Raw genomic sequence first — 17996 nt, forward strand, 5'->3', positions numbered from 1 at the left:
CCCTTGGACACTGTGTGGGTCAGCTCGGGCTGTAATAATAATAAAAAAAAAATACCATAGAGCAGGTGGCTTAAACAACAACTATTGATTTATCACAGTTCTGGAAGCTGGGGCGTTCAAGATGAATGTGCCAGTGGATTTGGTTTCTGGTGAGAACTATCTGCCTGGCTTGCAGAATGGCTCCTTTCTCATATGGCAGAGAGAGAGAGAGAATCTCTCTCGAGTCTCTTCTTATAAAAGCACTACTCCCATCATGAGGGCTCTGCTCTTGTGACCTAATCACCTCCCTAAGTCTCCATCTCCTAATACTATTACCTTGAGGGCTTTATCATATGCATTTTGGGGCAGGGGGGGACACACAAACATTTAGTCCATAACAGACACTCTACTTCTGCAATTCTCTCCTAAGTAGCTGGAAATACCAGCTCTGGAAATACCAAATTGGCCAACAAAAGAAAGGGGGTCATCTTCACGGGGTCTTTTAAGAGGCAGGCAGTATTTGGGAACATCAGGTGAGCTCCTTAGGATCCGCTGGAGGTAGAGAGGGCAGAAAGCATTATGTGCCCCCCTTAGCATATTAGCATAGCTTAGTTTAGCAGAGCAGTCGGATGTTGATTAAAAATTCTTGGCAGGTCTACCAGGGTCTAGGCCTGCACCAGAGGGTCTTCAAATTCCCTGGGTGAAGAATAATGGTGAGGGGAGGGAGGGGCAGAGAGTGGAGGTAGGGAGAGCAATCAGTCCTGGCTGGTATCTGGAACATTGTTCAGAATTGCCAGTGCCTGGCAATAATAAAAGACTTTTGGTTGGTTTTATTATTGTTTTAAAATCCTCTATAGATGGGCGCCTCTATAGATGGCTCAGTCAGTTAAGTGTCTGCCTTCAGCTCAGGTCATGATCTCAGGTTCCTGGAATCTGGGATCGAGCCCCATGTGGAGCCCCTTGTCATCGGGTTCCATGCTCAGCAGAGAGTCTGCTTCTCCCTCTCCCACTGCCCCTCCCCCCCTCATGCTCTCTCCCACTCTCTCTCTCTCAAATAAATAAATAAAAATCTTTAAAATCTTTAAAATAAAATAAAATTCTCTACAGACAGTGCAGCCCCTTATAGCTTGTACCTCCATCTGAATAGCTCCTACCACCCTGTGCTTGGTATGATGGTGAAGGGGAGTGCTGAGAAAGTAAGGGGTTAGGGTGGGCAGTGGACTAGTGGTTAGAAGTCTTCAAATCCATGTTTAGAAAAGCATCAAAATAGCACTTAAAAAAAAAAAAAACAGCACTTTTGTTCATTTGCCTGTAAAATGCACCTGGCCACCAGAAGCTTCTAGGCTTCCCCCAAAGCCTTAAGTGAATGGAGTGTGACTAGCAAGCTCTTAAGAACTTGAGTTGGTCTCTATAGAGGAAAGTTGTGCCTTGTTTTTATCTTTTAAAAAAGTTATGTGGGCTTCCTCTTAACAGCAAACACTGAAATGTGTAGGTACATTTCTTTTTTTTAAAGATTATTTATTTGAGAGAGAGAGAGAGAGCATGAGCGGGGGGAGGGGCAGAGAGAGAGAGGGAGAAGCAGACTCCCCACTGAGCAAGGAGCCCAACCTCAGGACTCTGGGATCATGATCTGAGCCGAAAGGCTGATGCGTAACGGACTGAGCCACCCAGGTGCCCCTCAAATGTGCATATTCTTAGACTGGTTGAGGTCTTTTTGCCCCAATGCTAGCTGTTGTCAGTTATTTCAGTTGTCTTTGCTTCTCTGTTATCTGACAACACGATCCCAGGATGACTTGTCTAATTGAGTTCATGCTAAGATTCTTGAGATGCCACAGTATTAAAACAAGTGATACCAATTCCTCCTATCTGCAAACCACTCTATTCTTTACAAAGTACTCTGGCTTCTGGGAGACCGTTTGAGCCTCATGACTCTGTGAAGGAAATGGAGGTGCTGTGTTCATCTCCCACAATGAGCTCAACCCACCTCGGAGGCCCTAGGAAGAATGGAACCATGTTTATGCTAGAAGCAGAATCACTTCATTTGTTCCTGAGTGCCATTCTGTTGACTGTTCTCTCAACACTGAAAGCCTGATGCAGACATTCTCACGAAAGCAAATATCTCTAAAAGATCACTCAGGTAGCTGGGACATTGGTGTGCTGAGAACTGAAGTGAGAGTTTGGCTTGGGCACATTGTTTCCTGTATCTGGGAAAGAACACCATAATCAACACTTTGCCTTACAAGAAGATTGAAATGGTTACTGGGAAAACAGACTATTATATATATAGTATATATATATTTTTTTTCCCTCTTGGGCTCTGGCGACATCAGATATGCTTATCTTGGTAGTCAGGAGATAGTCATCATGACAGCCCACTGCAGAGAACTGCACAAGAACTTCCCAGGGCCAGGGATGTGAGCTAACTGGTTCTGTCGCCTGCTTTCTTCGGGTGGGAGAGGAAGGGGCAGTTGTTCGAAGCTCACCACTAACCTTAGTCAAAGAGGAAAACATGCAAATGGTGGATTCTTCAGAATGTCAGATGTGATCTCTTTCTCTCTTTTCTCCCTGCTACAGTCATCCGGTACAACAGTGATCTGGTACAGAAATACCACCCTTGCTTCTGGATCGATGGGCAGTATCTCTGCTGCTCTCAGACAGCCAAAAACGCGATGGGCTGCCAAATTTTGGAGAACAGGAATGGAAGTAAGAGATCTGATCAGTATAATTTCTCCCTCTTTTGATTCTATCGGTCACTCTTTAAAGGGTTGGCCAATGCACAAAGGGGCCTGGGGAAGGGGATAGGTTGGGGCTGACATCCCACTGGCGCTCTGCTCTCCAAACCATGTGACTTGGCACAGGGCTGTATGCACTCAGACTTTTCCTAACTTTCCTAAAGGCACTGTATACAAAAGCTAAGCCCCTGATCAAACCTGTCCCTGGGCCCTTTCCTAAGACGCATTCTATATCAACACTGGTTTCTTACTTTGCAGGCTTAAAACCTGGGAGTTCGCACAGAAAGACAAAAAAGCCCCTTCCTCCCACGCCTGAGGAGGACCAGGTATACAGGAAAATTGGTGCAGATACTACTTAAATAGAAACTTACACGGGTGCTTGGCTGGCTCAGTCAGTAGAGCGTGTGACTCTTGATCTTGGGGTTGTGAGTTCAAGCCCCATGTTGGGCAGAGAGATTACTTAAAAAATAAAATTTAAATTAAAAAAAAAAGAGGGGCGCCTGGGTGGCTCAGTTGTTAAGCGTCTGCCTTCGGCTCAGGTCATGATCCCAGGGTCCTGGGATCGAGCCCCACATCGGGCTCCCTGCTCTGCAGGAAGCTGCTTCTCCCTCTCCCACTCCCCCTGCTTGTGTTCCCTCTCTTGCTGTGTCTCTCTCTGTCAAATAAATAAAATCTTAAAAAAAATAAAAATTAAAAAAAAAAGAAAGAAACTTCCAGTCACACCCTGAAAACACACCAGTCTTGGAACTCCCATGGGACTTGGCTGTGTTCATTGGTGTTCTTGTGGAGAAATGGGATTTGTCCTAAAAAGGACAAATCTTACCACTCTTCAGCGGTAAGATAGAGGGCTATTAGGAAGTTCTTGGCAACAATTTAATCCAATCACCTGTTTAAAATGAAACAAAGACCGGGTTTTTTAAAATGAAAAATATTTTCAAACATAAAGTTGTCAGAATTTCACAGTAAACACCCATATACCCAATACTTGATTCTACCACTAATATATTATTTTAAAAATTGATTTTTTTGGGTTACTTTTTGAAGTCTAAAGAGCACTTTCTCATATTTTGTAAGTAAGCAGGCGTTATTATGCTCATTTTAAAACAAGGAAACCAAGATTCAGAGCCACTTAGTAGATCCATGTACTAGTTTAGTGCCAAGGTTTCTTAATCGTGGCTGTTCATGGTTTTTGTCCAGGAAGCTTTAAAAATATTGATGCTTGGGCCCCGCCCCCAGAGATTTTGACATAACTGGTATAGGAAATTGCCTGGGATTGTTAACTGCTCTCTAGATGATTCGGATGTGCACTCCAGGCTGAGAGCCCAGCATAGATACTTGAGAATCGTTGAATGAATGCTGAATAAACCTTTTTTTTTTTTTAATGCCTGATTAAGGTTAGGCTGGTGTCTCTAGTAAGCCAGAGAGTTGGGGGAGAAGAGGAGGGTGCTTGATATCTAGCCAAACACCCCTACTTTTTTCCCCAACAACACAGATCTTGAAAAAGCCACTGCCCCCTGAGCCAACAGCAGCACCTGTCTCTGCGAGTGAGCTGAAAAAGGTTGTAGCCCTTTATGATTACATGCCAATGAATGCAAATGATCTGCAGCTACGAAAGGGTGACGAGTATTTTATCCTGGAGGAGAGCAACTTACCCTGGTGGAGAGCGCGGGATAAAAATGGGTGAGTCCACTCCAGCTCTTCTGGAACTTTCTGCCCACCCTCTCCACACATGTGCAGAAGCATGCAGCGTAATTCCTCTACTCAGTATCCCAATCAGCAATTGTTGTTCCCACCCCAAAGGGAATATGCTGTCCCGCCAAATACTTCCCAGAGAGCTCTACTCATGGCCACATCTCTGAGCCTGTAGGGTCTGGCCCATATGTTGTCATGCACATATAATCAGTGCCACATGTGCAGAAGCTACACACTTCACTGGCCTAGCCATGCATCAGTGACATGGTCTTCTTTGAGGGAGGGGCGTGGCTTGTAGATCTCCATTTGAGATTGGTTCTGAGCTCAGAGATGCGGGCCTATGAATCTGTCTCCACCCCCAAGGATGAGAAGTGCTGGATGATCTAACAAATTGTCTCCTCTACAGACAGGAAGGCTACATCCCTAGTAACTATGTCACCGAAGCAGAAGACTCCATAGAAATGTATGAGTGAGTATGCTTATGTGCCCAGCACACAGTCTTCCCAGAGGAACCGAAGATAGGGTATACATGTTTATACTTTCAATACATTTATTTCAAGATATTTACTAAAGTCAGTGCCAACGGGGTCAAATGATGCCACCACCCTAAGTTAGCAGCTCTGTCTTATCCTCACGCCAAACACCCTTTGCTTATGAGAGCTGGAGAGGTCACCATGCCCTCCCCCCCAAATCCAGAAGAGCCACTCAAAGAAAAGGATTTGACAACTGGATAGGAAACATTTACAAGGGTGAAAATGTCAAACTTCTGTCACTGTCCTTTCTCCCTAATTGTGGAAATGGATTGTCCTTGGGTGCCCTTTCCCTGATCCTGTCCCAGCACCCCTCTGCCACCTGCCTTTTGTCCTCTACTCTTCATTTCCAACCAGGCTCTGGGAAAGGGATGCAGGGTGCTATGCACACGATAGGTACTCAATAAGGAATTGAGTGAACTGACTGAACCACTGGCATAGATGAACTGTGGAAGGCGCTCTGACCTCTAAGCTGCTAACACCATGGCCTAAGAGCCACTGAAGCATTCTCCCTTTACAGGTGGTATTCCAAACACATGACCCGGAGTCAAGCTGAGCAACTGCTAAAGCAAGAGGTAAGGGTGTGACCACAGGCAAACGGCATTCTCCTTGCACAAGCGAGGGCTTGCTGCTCTCTGTCACCTCAAGGCAAGGAGGTGTCAAGACTGCCATTTTATGGAAGGGCAGTAAAATTAGGGCTTCAATTTTTCTCTCAAGTTTGGGCAGGCGGAATGCAGGTGTGAGTGCCACTTCCTCCTTAAAGTCGGCTTCTTTTTCATCGTTTCAGGGGAAAGAAGGAGGTTTCATTGTCAGAGACTCCAGCAAAGCTGGAAAATACACTGTGTCTGTGTTTGCTAAATCAACAGGGTGAGTGTTACTGTTTCAAGGCCCTGGGGACAACGGAAAGAGGTATTTTCATGGTGGGCCCCTCCTACTGTCTCTGCCCCTTAACACTCAAAATTCATCTCACTTTACTTCTTGGGTCCTGCTAACCCTTGTTCCCAAGTCACTGACTCAGCCTCCACTTCTTCAGGGACCCTCAAGGGGTGATCCGCCATTACGTTGTCTGCTCCACACCTCAGAGCCAGTATTACCTGGCAGAGAAGCACCTTTTCAGCACCATCCCTGAGCTCATCAACTACCATCAGCATAACTCTGCCGGTGAGTATCAGGGGCACCAGAGAAAAAGGATGTGACAAGAACCAGGAGAGGCAATTTGGGACAAGGCGGTGAGGGGAAGAAAAAGCCTCATAGGGCAGGGCAAATTTGGTGAAAGAAAACCCCAATGATGCTAGGGCGAGATCAAGTAAAGAGGCGGTCAAAGGCCCACTTTATAGCCAGTAGGGAGTGACTTCTTATCGGGTGACTGATGCTCAGTGCTCAGGAAAGACATAGAAGATCCTGGTAATTAACAAATGAGCAAGTACTCGTTGAGGTCCTACTGTAAACACAGCAATTTTCTTGGTACTGGAGGAGAACACAGTGAAATTATCAGTCAAGGTCCTTGCCCTCAAAGAACATACAGGTTGGACAATACCCGAAGACAGTGTCTAAGTAGGGTGGACATTTGAAAACCTGGAGATTGGTGAGGGCATGAAGACATGGGATAAGCTTCACTCAGAAGACTTGCTGCTATCTGCTACCGCCACGCAAGGCAGTCTCAAGGCCGTCATTTTAGGGGGTCCCAATGACACTTTGCAGTGTCAGAAGCAGAAGTTGGATGTGAGCTAAGCCTGGGTTGGGAGGTGGGGATATATTTAGTTGGGGAGTGTATTTCAATGAGTATTTTCCGTCTTTTTTTTCCTTCTGAAAATTCTTTTGTGAGAGGAGAAGCTTCCGGAAACACTGGGGTTCGTGGAGATCCCCTGGGATTCAAACTGTATCGGAAAGATGACTGTCGGAAGTGTCCGGCTTTACGTGAGGCTGTGAGCAGCAGCCCTCCTCCTACGCTGCGCCAGCAGCATGATCCTCTCCTCCGTATGTTTCAGGGCTCATATCTAGGCTCAAATATCCAGTGTCTCAACAAAACAAGAATGCACCTTCCACTGCGGGCCTGGGCTACGGTAACTGCTTATTTCTCTAGGGTAGGATGGATGGGCCAGTGACAAGGACCACTTTGGCAGACCCAACTAGACCTTGAAGTACACTGTTCCGCACCAGCCGCCTCGAGGAAGATGAAGTCAGGGCCAAACCAGTTACTTAGTACTTTCTCTCCCTCTGGTGGCTCCTACTGGGACTGCAAACACACGGATTCATGAAGGGATTATTTTTTAATTGTGTGATTAAAAAAGACATAATCATGAAGGGATTTTAAGAGGTTGCTAGTTTCTCCTTTCTTTATGGCTGCCTGGAACCTAAAATGCCAATTCCTCCAACCAGTAACCACCCCGTCCCTGAGGTTTACCCGAGCAAAGATAGATTAGTACTCCTGAGCATTTCCCTTTTACCGCTTGCCTTTTTCTACCCCCAGTAGGGATTCTTATCTATTGTAGGAATTACACATACACGATTCCCCAAAAAATCATATCAAGGCTTTGTTGTTATAGGATCATGGGAAATCGATCCAAAGGACCTGACCTTCTTGAAGGAGCTGGGGACTGGACAGTTTGGGGTAGTGAAGTATGGGAAATGGAGAGGCCAGTATGACGTGGCCATCAAGATGATCAAAGAAGGCTCCATGTCCGAGGATGAGTTCATTGAAGAAGCCAAAGTCATGATGTGAGTTACAGCCCAAACTCAACCCTCAACCCAGTTGCTGGAGTCTAGGAATTACCAGGACAGTTTCCACTGTGGCTTAAGGTGACTTAGAGTGAGAGAGATTTGGGACCAGGGCCTGAGGTCAGTCTTTGATTGGCGGGAGTACTAACTGCTAAGGTAACCATTTCTCTGCCTCAGATATTGGTGGATAACAGTGTTGGTCTTGGGTGTATACTACCTCAGTAGCATTTGGGGATAAACATGAAAAATGAGACTTTCAAAGGGAAGACGGATTCTGACTAGCCTTAGTGTTCAGTCGGCCCTGAGCTTATTTTCTGTTCTGTTTGGGCTCCGTATCCCTGCCCGCCCTCACATATTAGGCACTTTTGGGGTTCAGGGTGGGAAGGAGGAAGCTCAACTTGTTATCATGGGCCCTTATCTGATGCTCTACTTCCAGACCAACCCCTTTCCTCTCCAGCCCCTTTCTCATTAGTATGGAGAGCCAGAGAGGGAGGACTGGTTTGTTGCCTCTCCCGTAGGAATCTTTCCCATGAGAAGCTGGTACAGTTGTATGGCGTCTGCACCAAACAGCGCCCCATCTTCATCATCACCGAGTACATGGCCAATGGCTGCCTCCTGAACTACCTGAGGGAAATGCGCAACCGCTTCCAGACTCAGCAGCTGCTGGAGATGTGCAAGGATGTCTGCGAAGCCATGGAATACCTGGAGTCAAAGCAATTCCTTCACCGGGACCTGGTAGGACCTCAGAAGGATTGGCCTGAGACCAAGGACTGAGGGGGTAGAAGCAACAGCGGAAGAAAGATAGATCACACCTGGATGAGGAGGGTGGCCGGGACCATCGTTTCAGTTTTATCCAGAAAACACTGAGAGTTAGGTGAGCCCGTGCCCCAGTGGTCAGCCAGTCGAGGATCTCCAGCCTCAACACTACAAGTCGCGCCATGATGGAAGCTGGAGCCGTGACCCATGCCCAGCCCCCTACGGCAACAAGGAAATATGGTGGGGTCCCCCACCCAGGACAGAAGGGCAACCCCGCTTCCCAATGGGGCTGCTCCTGGCACAGAGTCATCACTTGGTTACATCAGAGTCATATCCTGGGGGTCTGGGGTAACATTCGTTGTTGTTGTTGTTTTTCAATGTTATATATTAGCTAGCAAACACTGAAAAACACATCTGAAAAAACTGAATTTCCAGCCTCTCTTGACAGTCTTGGCCACCCTGAAACATCAGGCTCATTCTCACAGGCCACGCTAACAGTCCCCTGGAGCTGGGGAGCAGCTCACCTCCTTCGGACCAAAGGGCGTGCTCTGCATTTTCCTGTAATCTACCCACCCCACTTCCGTCTATCAGTTCGGCTGCCTGGCCTCTAGAGGCCTCGGAGTTTTGTGCCCCTGTCTATGGCAGCCAGGCCAAGGCTCAAACTGTCTTAGCCCCACTGGCAGGAAAGCAAACACAACAAAACAAAACACACTTGCCCTGGGTTCTCCCTCATTCTCTCAGCAATTCAGTAGAGGACGGGGTGTAAGGGAATCGTCGGTGTGAATGAAATCATTCTGCATGCCCTCCGATGCTTTACTTCTGTCTATACATCAGGTCGCTTTAGATGTAGTGGAAATGCATCCGAGTTTCTCAGTGGCATCACCTGACTCCTGCTGGGTGGGAAAGTGTCTCTTGAGTTCAAAGAGATGAGGCTTCCCTGGCTTCATTCCCCTGGTGGGCAGAAGCTTGGTGCCTTTAACCTGTGTGCTGGGGACAGAGTCTCACTGGTAACTGTTGTATTACAGGCGGCTCGAAACTGTTTGGTAAATGATCAAGGAGTTGTTAAAGTATCTGACTTCGGCCTCTCCAGGTGGGTGTGCCTTTTTCATCTTTCCCTCTAAAAGTAAAAATAGCACAGTACAAACATGAGGCAGCATTATTGGTTTGAATCCTCTCCCTTTCTGTTTTCCCCCTCATTCTAGTCTTTTCCACTCTCTTTCTATCCTTTTTCTTTCTCTGAATTCTTCCTCCTTTTGTTTTGTTGTAATATCCCTCTCCTTGCCTTTCTCCCTCCGCCTTTTTAAAGCTAAGATTCCCCAATACCTTATCTTGATCTGTTAATCCTGTTGTCTTTGCCCCCCCCCCCCCATGCCTCCTTCTTTCCTCATCAGTCTAATTCCCACTGGCAAGGGCGGCATAGAAGGAAGGATAAAACAGAGAGGGGGACAGAGAAGAGGAGGGGAGTACCTAATAGATCTTATTTCACGTCATCTTTGCCGTAACCATATCGTCAATGAGGAAAGCTAAATCAGATATGAAAACAGGAATACACTAAAAGTAACGTTTGTAAAAGACACTGGAGGGCCTGCAAGCATGTATTTCCTCGTCACCTGCAACTGTGCCAAGAAAATGTAAATAAATGTCAAGCTCTCCAAAATCGTAACAGTAACAAGTCCTGACCCCTCGGCAGGTATGTCCTGGATGATGAATATACAAGCTCAGTAGGCTCCAAGTTTCCAGTCCGGTGGTCTCCACCCGAAGTCCTTATGTATAGCAAGTTCAGCAGCAAATCTGACATCTGGGCTTTTGGTAAGTGGAGGGAATTATACACATTATACAGCTCAAAGGAAGAGGAATGCAATGGGGAAATTGATACTTTGCAACCTGCACAGAGAGATTATGATGTGTTGTTTTCCTTCCCCTAACCCTTAGGAAGTGCTTGCTATTGTCAGGCACCACAGGGGTTCCTGAGGATAAAAAGAGTAACCTAGACATGATCCCTGCCTTCTTGGAACTTACAGTATATTGAGAGGAACAAACAATTTGTTCAGTATTCCACAGCTTCTGAATACTGATTATGTACCAAGGGACGCTGCCAGACCCTCTAATTACAAAGACAAATAAGAGGCTGTCTCACTCCAGAGGAGCTAATTGTCCAGTCCAACCCTGACTACCCTCCAGCATGGTCAGTACGAGAGCAGAAGTTTGGACAAAAATGTAAAATTCACAGAGTGGGGAATCAGCTGAAATCTAGTATTTGAGGTTGATCTAGGAAGACAAGGAGCCCAACTACCCAAAGAGACTGCAGATCGACTTACTGCATTTTTTTCATTTCCTAGGGGTTTTGATGTGGGAGATTTACTCTCTGGGGAAGATGCCATATGAAAGATTTACTAACAGTGAAACCGCTGAGCACATTGCCCAAGGCCTACGTCTCTATAGACCTCATCTAGCTTCAGAGAGGGTATATACCATCATGTACAGCTGCTGGCATGAGGTAAGTGTTTTGGGGGGACCTCTCAAATTATTTCCTTGAGCCTCCTTTCCCATTTAGCCAGCCAGGCCCCCAGGCTCCACTCTCCCCAGCCGTGTGGCAGCTGGGCACACACTGATAGCCACACACATCCTGGGCCCCACCTGTACCCCAGTCCTTTCATGGCCGGAGACTTTCCCAGGCTCATCTAGTTCCCACTAGAGTATCCTCAGCAGACCACATTACCAACTCAGCTTCAGGGGGAGGGGATGCTGTGGGGCCATGTCGCCTAGCATAAGCAGGCAGCTAGAGGCATTTGGCCAAATGTATGGACACTTCAAAAGAAAAGCCATTAAAATGTATGTTCATTCCTTTGGAAGTCATTAGTCCTTTCTTCTATTAGACTAACTAACTGCCAATCTTTTTTGGCTGTGATCCTAACTGGAATTCAAAAAAAAAAACCAAACAAACAAACAAAAACCCTCCTGAAAGGGAACTAAAATAGGTCGTGGTCATTTTTTTTTTTAATGGGGTGCATCGTGGGGTATGTGGGTAGATGTGGTATTTTGAAAACAGGGAGCCTGTCCCACTATTACTAAAATGTTTTATTGCTCTCACCGTGGGTTCTTTCAGAGGTGCTTTCTCCACTTTTCGGTAGGTCCTTGGCAACCTTAATTTGGCAACCGAAATCTCTAGTACAAAATGAATGCTGCAGTACTAGAAACAGGGCAGGACGGTGTCCAACAAGCACATATGTGAATCTGGAGCCCTGTTGGGGGGCTGAAAAGTGGGGACTTGGATCAGAGCATGGCTCCTTTCCCTTCAACAAATAACTGAGGTCACAGAGGAAGTGTGGAGAAAGGGACAACCATTTCCCTTCTCTCGTCTGTGCCATGCAGGATTAAGGGGGACTGACTGTGCTCCCTCCCAACTAGGACATCCTCACTCCGCTAGTTTAACTATTTCAGACAGGCCCTTTCTCCACAGCCCATTTAAAATAATACTCTTGAAACTGGGTGCATATCAGAATCCCTGGGGAACTCTTAAAACTGCAAATGACTGGGCCTTATCCTCAGAGATTCCAGTTAGGTATGTCTGAAGCAGAACCCAGAAATGTCCTTTTAAACTTCCCAGGAAATTCTGATACTCAGCTAGGTTTAAGAACCACTGATTCAAAGGAACAAGAAATTGATGATTTTATTTTAAAGATTTTATTTATTTGAGAGAGAGAGAGAACAAGCAGCAGGGAGGGGCAGAGGGAAAGACAGAGAGAGAGAGAGAGAAGCAGACTTCCCACTGAGCAGGAAGACTGATGTGGGGCTCAAGCCCAGGACCCTGGGATCATGACCTGAGCTGAAGGCAGGCTCTTAACCAACTGAACCACCCAGGTGTCCTCTGGCTTGTTATATTTTTAAATCTAAACTCCCTCTGGAGATTTGTTACCATAAATAAATACAAAGTTCTTGCTTGACTTCCTTGTATCTGTTATCCCTAATGTTCATTCATAAACTCATGGGCAGGGGCCTGAGGGATAGTCTTGGTCCAGTTTTCACAGTATGTTTAGTAAAACCTTAGGGGTTTATGGATCATGGCTGTCACAAAGGGCCTTAGTCTAGGGGCCAGACAGTGGTAATAAAATGTCCCAGGTGCTCGGGATCCCTGTTCAGTGATGCAGCCCATGGTCTTGAGATGTTAATTCCTCTGTAAAACTTTGGCTACGGTATGATAAAACAGTGTTTGAAAGTTTACAAGATTTCAGTTCTGGCAGACATTTACGCTTGTTTAGTTAGCCATTTTTCATTTGAGGATCCAAAATAATGATGTACTGGTGTACAAGTCTGTAATGAATTCGCCCTCAGTTTTTAATCAGTGTTTGCCAGTTTAATTTGCAAATTCTCCTCATCACATTAATAACCTGGGTTACTAAAGATGAAAAGTGAACAAGGACTTCATGGAGCACTTCAATTTCTTTTCCTTTTTCTTTCTTTCTTGTGTGTGTGTGTGTAATTGACAGGGTATGCTACAGGGCATATAGTATATACTTAATAAACATTTCTGCTTACTCATTGCATTTCCCTTGAATTCTGGATTCTAGCCCACTGTAACATCCTGCTTTTTCTTTGGTTTTAGAAAGCAGAGGAACGTCCCACTTTCAAAATTCTTCTGAGCAACATCCTAGATGTCATGGATGAAGAATCCTGAGCTCACCAATAAGCTTCTTGGTTCCACTTCTCTTCTCCACAAGCCCCAATTTCACTTCTTCAGAGGAATTCCCAGGCTTACAGGCCCTGGAGCCTTGTGCTCTCAATGAGTACACAAAGGCCCCTCTCTACATCTAGGAATGACTCTCTTCTTTGATTCTCTGAGATAGTACCTTCTGAGCAAAAACCAAGGAATTATTGTGCCTGGTATTGTCCTCAGAGAGACAATTTTCCAGGAGTATTAAGACAGACTGAATTTGGGATGGAAAGTTTGGGGGAGGGAGGGGTGTAAATAGCCTGACAAGGGGTCCAACAGCTCTTTGGGTAGGCATTAGAGCTTGGGGGGAGGGAGGCAGAATTTGGCAAGAATAAAATGGTGTCATAAAAATGGGAGGGGAGGGTGTTTTGATCAAATAAAATTACTGGAAAGCATGAAGTTTTCTTGCTATCTCGATTAATCATGCAACCTCCCTGGAGCGCCCTATCTCAGTGTTCCAGAAAACTGTTGTGTGGCATTGGTTTGGCATATTCCTACTTTGAGAACTCAAGATCCTCAGCAATTTAACCCCTCTGGCTCTTGGAAAATTCTGGCTCTGAGTCAGAGACAAACTCACAAGCAAAGCACCAGTGCCTGGCACACAGCGGGCATGTAATATTACCGGAATGAATCTGAAAGTTGGGGACAAATTCTACCGGAGCCTCTTTCTCCTCCATCAGGAGGCAAAACACCCTCAAAGAAAACTGGATGGCTAAGAGACGGGCCAAGCAGTCTGGGCCAAGAAAGCACCAGCACCGCAGCAGGAAAAGCGCGGGCCAATTTGGAAGTGGGCAGGGGCGGGGCTGTTGGGCCGGCCGGAAACCGGCCACGTGGTGTTAAGTAACTTCCTTTTTTACTTTTTTCCCTTTCTTTTGGGAATAACGTCTTGTCAGCGCCGCAGCACTGGGCTGCAAGCCCCGAGGCCTCAGGGCTCACGTGGGGCGCTGCTGCGGGGTCGCGGGCGGGAGCGGGGCGCACCGGCGGCGGGGTGGAGCGGCGGGGGAGGGCGGGGGCAGGGTGGGGGGGCGGAGTGGGGGGGCGGGGCCGCGCCCGGGGCCGCACGCCGGCGCAGTGCGCTCACAGGGCGGGCCCAGAGACGGCAGGTTGTGGTTCCGGTTCCGTGGCGGAGACACGTGAAGGTCGGTGAGTTGGTGCGGAGTTCGTCTCGGCACGCGTGGCGGCGCTGGGATGGATTCCTCCTCGTCTTCGTCCGCGGCGGGTTTGGGCTCGGTGGACCCGCAGCTGCAACATTTCATCGAGGTGGAGACTCAGAAGCAACGCTTCCAGCAACTGGTGCACCAGATGACGGAACTTTGTTGGGTAAGGAGCCTGGGGCTGGGACCTGGCCACTGTACCTGCCTCCCCCCCTGCCCTTGCCCGGCGGGACTCCCCAGGACGTCCGGGATTCGGGGAGGGGGAGGACCGGTTAGCATCCCCTTGGTTTCTTCAGGTTTCTCAGATCAAGCCGGAAGGTAGAAAAGGTGACTCCGCTTCTCGGGGGACTCTCACCCCAGACCTTGGCTTTGTTGGTGCCGAGGACTTGGGATCACAGCGGACTTTTGCACCTGTCCCAAGCAGCACTTTAGGCACCTGAGGTTGAAGCTGCCTAGTGCTGGTCACCAAGACTGATGAGAGCCACCAATACTGAGATTTTTTTTTTTTTTTTTTTTTGAGCCCCGATTCCCAGGGAGTGAGTCTCCTGTTCCTGGACTTCTCAGGGTTTACCTGGATTACCCAGTTGCTATTGCCCGTGAGAAATGAGTGGCTCTAGCCCACTAACTGTAAAAGTGGCGTAATCTCCCCCCCCCCCCCCCCCCCACACACTTGCTTTCTTGTTGGATTGTTGTGTAATACCAAGCTCTTTCGGGTTTGAAGGTTGAGGAATTGAGTATGCTCTGTGAGGGGACTTTGGCAAAAGGGCGGAAGCATTTGCAGCTGGGGATCAAAGTGTTCTCCGGCTGCCAAGGACAGCATAACCGCCATGCCTTGTGAAAGAAAAAAAACCCTCAGGATTTAGAGGCTAAGGATAATTTTCCTTGGAAGTGGAGAGTCTGAGGCTTGTGTACACAGCAGAGAATAACGAACAAAATTCATTTGAACCACTTACTTGAACTATATACAGTCATCAGTTCCGTAGTCCCTTTCACATAAACCTATGGTATTGCTGGACTCTGACCCTAACAGATGCTTACCTATGTACTCCTTGGTGCTCTGATTCTTTAAAAAAAATAAAATAAAATCTGTGATTCTTTGGCCAGAAGCGAGTGTGGTTAAGGACTCCTTTAAGAATCTGTAAGCCGTGGGCCCTTTAGGAAAATTCATACAGTTCTCCATTCATCTTGAGAGTATTCAAGAACTTCTGGCTTAAGTAATAGAATCCTGGGTAATAAATTCCTTTTTTTCTTTGGTAGGTTTTAGGGTGTCACGCGATTTATTCTTTCACCCTTTTTTCCCTGCAGTTACTCTAAAGGCATTTAATGGTGGCAACATTGTGGAGTTGTAACCAGATTCAGTGAAAGGTTACTCCACTTGTGTTTTGCTCCCCCTCCCCCCCCCTTTTTTTTTTAAAGATTTTATTTATTTATTTGACAGAGAGAGCTAGAGAGGGAACACAAGCAGGGGGAGTGGAAGAGGGAGAAGCGGGCTCCCCGCTCGGCTCGATCCCAGGACCCTGGGATCATGACCTGAGCGGAAGGCAGACGCTTAACGACTGAGCCACCCAGGTGCCCCCCCGCCCTTTTTTTTGCTCTGTAATAGCTCCACCATTTTCTGTTCCAGTAACTTGGGGCAAAATATCTCTGCCACGGTTTCCCTCTTTGTAAAATGAGGATTAATGATAGTGTCTGTTTTGTAGGGTTGTTGTGAGAATTTAATGTAACTGCTTGCCACATGCCAAATGTGAAATAGTAACATATCAGATACTGTTTTTAGGTGAAGTTTTTCCTATAAATAACAAGAAGTTAGCTTTCCCTCCCTCCCCCCACCCCGAATTTTTTCTCAAGTTCTCTTTGTGTTTCTGTATCTTGTCCTGAGCAGGAGAAGTGCATGGACAAGCCTGGGCCAAAGTTGGACAGTCGGGCTGAGGCCTGTTTTGTGAACTGTGTTGAGCGCTTCATTGATACAAGCCAATTCATCTTGAATCGACTGGAACAGACCCAGAAATCCAAGCCAGTTTTCTCAGAAAGCCTTTCTGACTGATCTCAGCATTACCTCTTTGGAAAAGGAAGGTAGTTCAAGAATGAAGAGCGGTTGATGGGATAGTTGAAGAAGAAAAGGCTATGGGGGAATTGGCTCCCACCTTTGTCACTCTTGGGACATCCTGTCATCTGAGAATGAACAAAGACCAATTTTGTGTGTGTGTGTGTGGAGGGGGGTGGGTTTTGAGGGTCACATGTGTACTTGATTGTGTTTTTTTAATGCTAATCTTGTGAAAACAATTGACAGATGAATGGAAAACTCTACTAGATGCATATTACTGTATGTGGGACTGTGCTTTCTCAAAGTCCCATTAACTGCTCCCTATAATTTTGATAGTGGAACTGCTTTCTATAATTTGATTGTGGGACCACACAAATCTGTCATTTGTGTGGATTCATTTCAGATTTCTGGGGAGATTGGATATACATCTTTGTGTCTCTCAGAAAGGGAAGCAGTGGGAGAAGAGTAATTTGGTACTTAACTATAGGCCTCCTTAACTAGTGTTTTGACTATCAGTGCTGGAAAAAAATCTGTGGTCAGCTTTCTAGATTCTCTCCCTCCCTTATGCTGTGATTTTCTTTAATGTATAAGGTATGGTCTTGAGGTAGCACAGGTAGCCTGAGTGTCTAGAGGCCTTTAGTTACAAAGGAATCTAGTCAGTGAGCATAATTCTCATTACCAAACTGCCATGAGGAAGAAGCTTACTTACCCTGTATATCAGGGTCCGAAAAATTCAAAGATGTGCCTAAATAGGTTATAAAGATTTAGGCCAGGCAAAAACTAACAGCAGTTTCAGGTAGAGGTGCATGCCTAATGTTAATCAGTGTAGACTCCATTTATTGCATTCTTTTGATCACTGAAATAAAGGCTTCTACAAAATTCAACTCTGATTCAGAAGGCTTTCTATTCTGGTTATCACCTGCACCCTGGAGAGATTTGGTGTAGGCTGGTTCCAAGACTGAAGTGTAGCCTGTCTGGGTACTTGATCTATGCAGGGAACAGCACGGTATTGCAGGGATGTCTTGTCTGACCTTTTTGTGAGAAAGGAGAACCTTGAGATGAGATGGGGAGGGAAGGGAGTCAGTGCTGACAGCTCCCTGAGTGGAGTGGACGAGGTTATAATGACTGGATTCCCCTCCCAACTTCAGATGCTAGTAGACTGGAGTGTAGACCTAACATGGAACTATGTGTTGGGAGCCTCTAGTTCTGATCCCTGAAGGTTGGGGAAATACACATTTCTAGAAGCCTCAAGTCCTTTTAGCTTTCCACCATATAGGTACCACAAGGAATTTTTTTTAAAATCCTGGTGAAAAAATTTACGAAAGTTTAAGTGATTTTTCTGTGCCAGACACTGTTTTTGGTGCCAGGGCTTCATGAGTGCACAAAAAACAAAGCCCCTGCCCATGTGGAGCTTATGTTCTAGGAGAGGGGAGACAGGCAACAAACCCATAAATATGTCCGTTTAATGAGTGCCATGGAGAAAAAGCAGAGTCTGGGATATTAGGGAATGTTTGTGGGGCTGTTGTTATTTGAGATGCGATGGTTAGAGGCCTCCTTGGGAACGTGGCAGTTCGCTGAGACCTGAAAGAATTAAATGACCAAGCCATGTTGGTATCTGGGAAGATCATTGCAGGCAGAGATGACAGCAGGTCCAAAGGCCCCAAGGTCAGAGCAGCATGC

General features: G+C 46.5%; 2 protein-coding genes across 3 annotated transcripts in view; both read left to right on the forward strand.

The window, feature by feature from the left end:
- Window positions 1–13513, forward strand: part of BTK (Bruton tyrosine kinase) — a 31710-nt gene extending 18197 nt beyond the window's left edge. Inside the window, exons 6-19 of one of the 2 annotated variants that reach the window (XM_035023940.1) lie at window positions 2554–2682; window positions 2970–3037; window positions 4204–4391; window positions 4810–4872; window positions 5454–5508; window positions 5721–5800; window positions 5967–6094; window positions 6922–6996; window positions 7480–7651; window positions 8170–8386; window positions 9433–9497; window positions 10098–10216; window positions 10747–10904; window positions 13011–13507. In XM_035023940.1, the coding sequence (XP_034879831.1) occupies window positions 2554–2682; window positions 2970–3037; window positions 4204–4391; window positions 4810–4872; window positions 5454–5508; window positions 5721–5800; window positions 5967–6094; window positions 6922–6996; window positions 7480–7651; window positions 8170–8386; window positions 9433–9497; window positions 10098–10216; window positions 10747–10904; window positions 13011–13082 (1589 nt within the window). In that variant the 3' untranslated portion in view covers window positions 13083–13507. Of the gene's footprint in view, window positions 1–2553; window positions 2683–2969; window positions 3038–4203; window positions 4392–4809; window positions 4873–5453; window positions 5509–5720; window positions 5801–5966; window positions 6095–6921; window positions 6997–7479; window positions 7652–8169; window positions 8387–9432; window positions 9498–10097; window positions 10217–10746; window positions 10905–13010 lie in introns of both variants that reach the window. The other variant, XM_035023873.1, reaches the window with a different exon arrangement.
- Window positions 13514–14214: 701 nt separating this feature from the next.
- On the forward strand, window positions 14215–17200 carry TIMM8A (translocase of inner mitochondrial membrane 8A). The gene is made up of 2 exons (XM_035024058.1): window positions 14215–14438; window positions 16155–17200. Exons 1-2 carry the CDS (start codon window positions 14307–14309, stop codon window positions 16314–16316), a joined length of 294 nt encoding a protein of 97 aa, XP_034879949.1. The 5' UTR covers window positions 14215–14306; the 3' UTR covers window positions 16317–17200.
- Window positions 17201–17996: the final 796 nt, after the last annotated feature.

This window comes from Mirounga leonina, unplaced genomic scaffold (genome assembly GCF_011800145.1).
Source record: "Mirounga leonina isolate KUSES-001 unplaced genomic scaffold, KU_Mleo_1.0 Mir_101414, whole genome shotgun sequence".
Lineage (NCBI taxonomy): Eukaryota > Metazoa > Chordata > Mammalia > Carnivora > Phocidae > Mirounga > Mirounga leonina.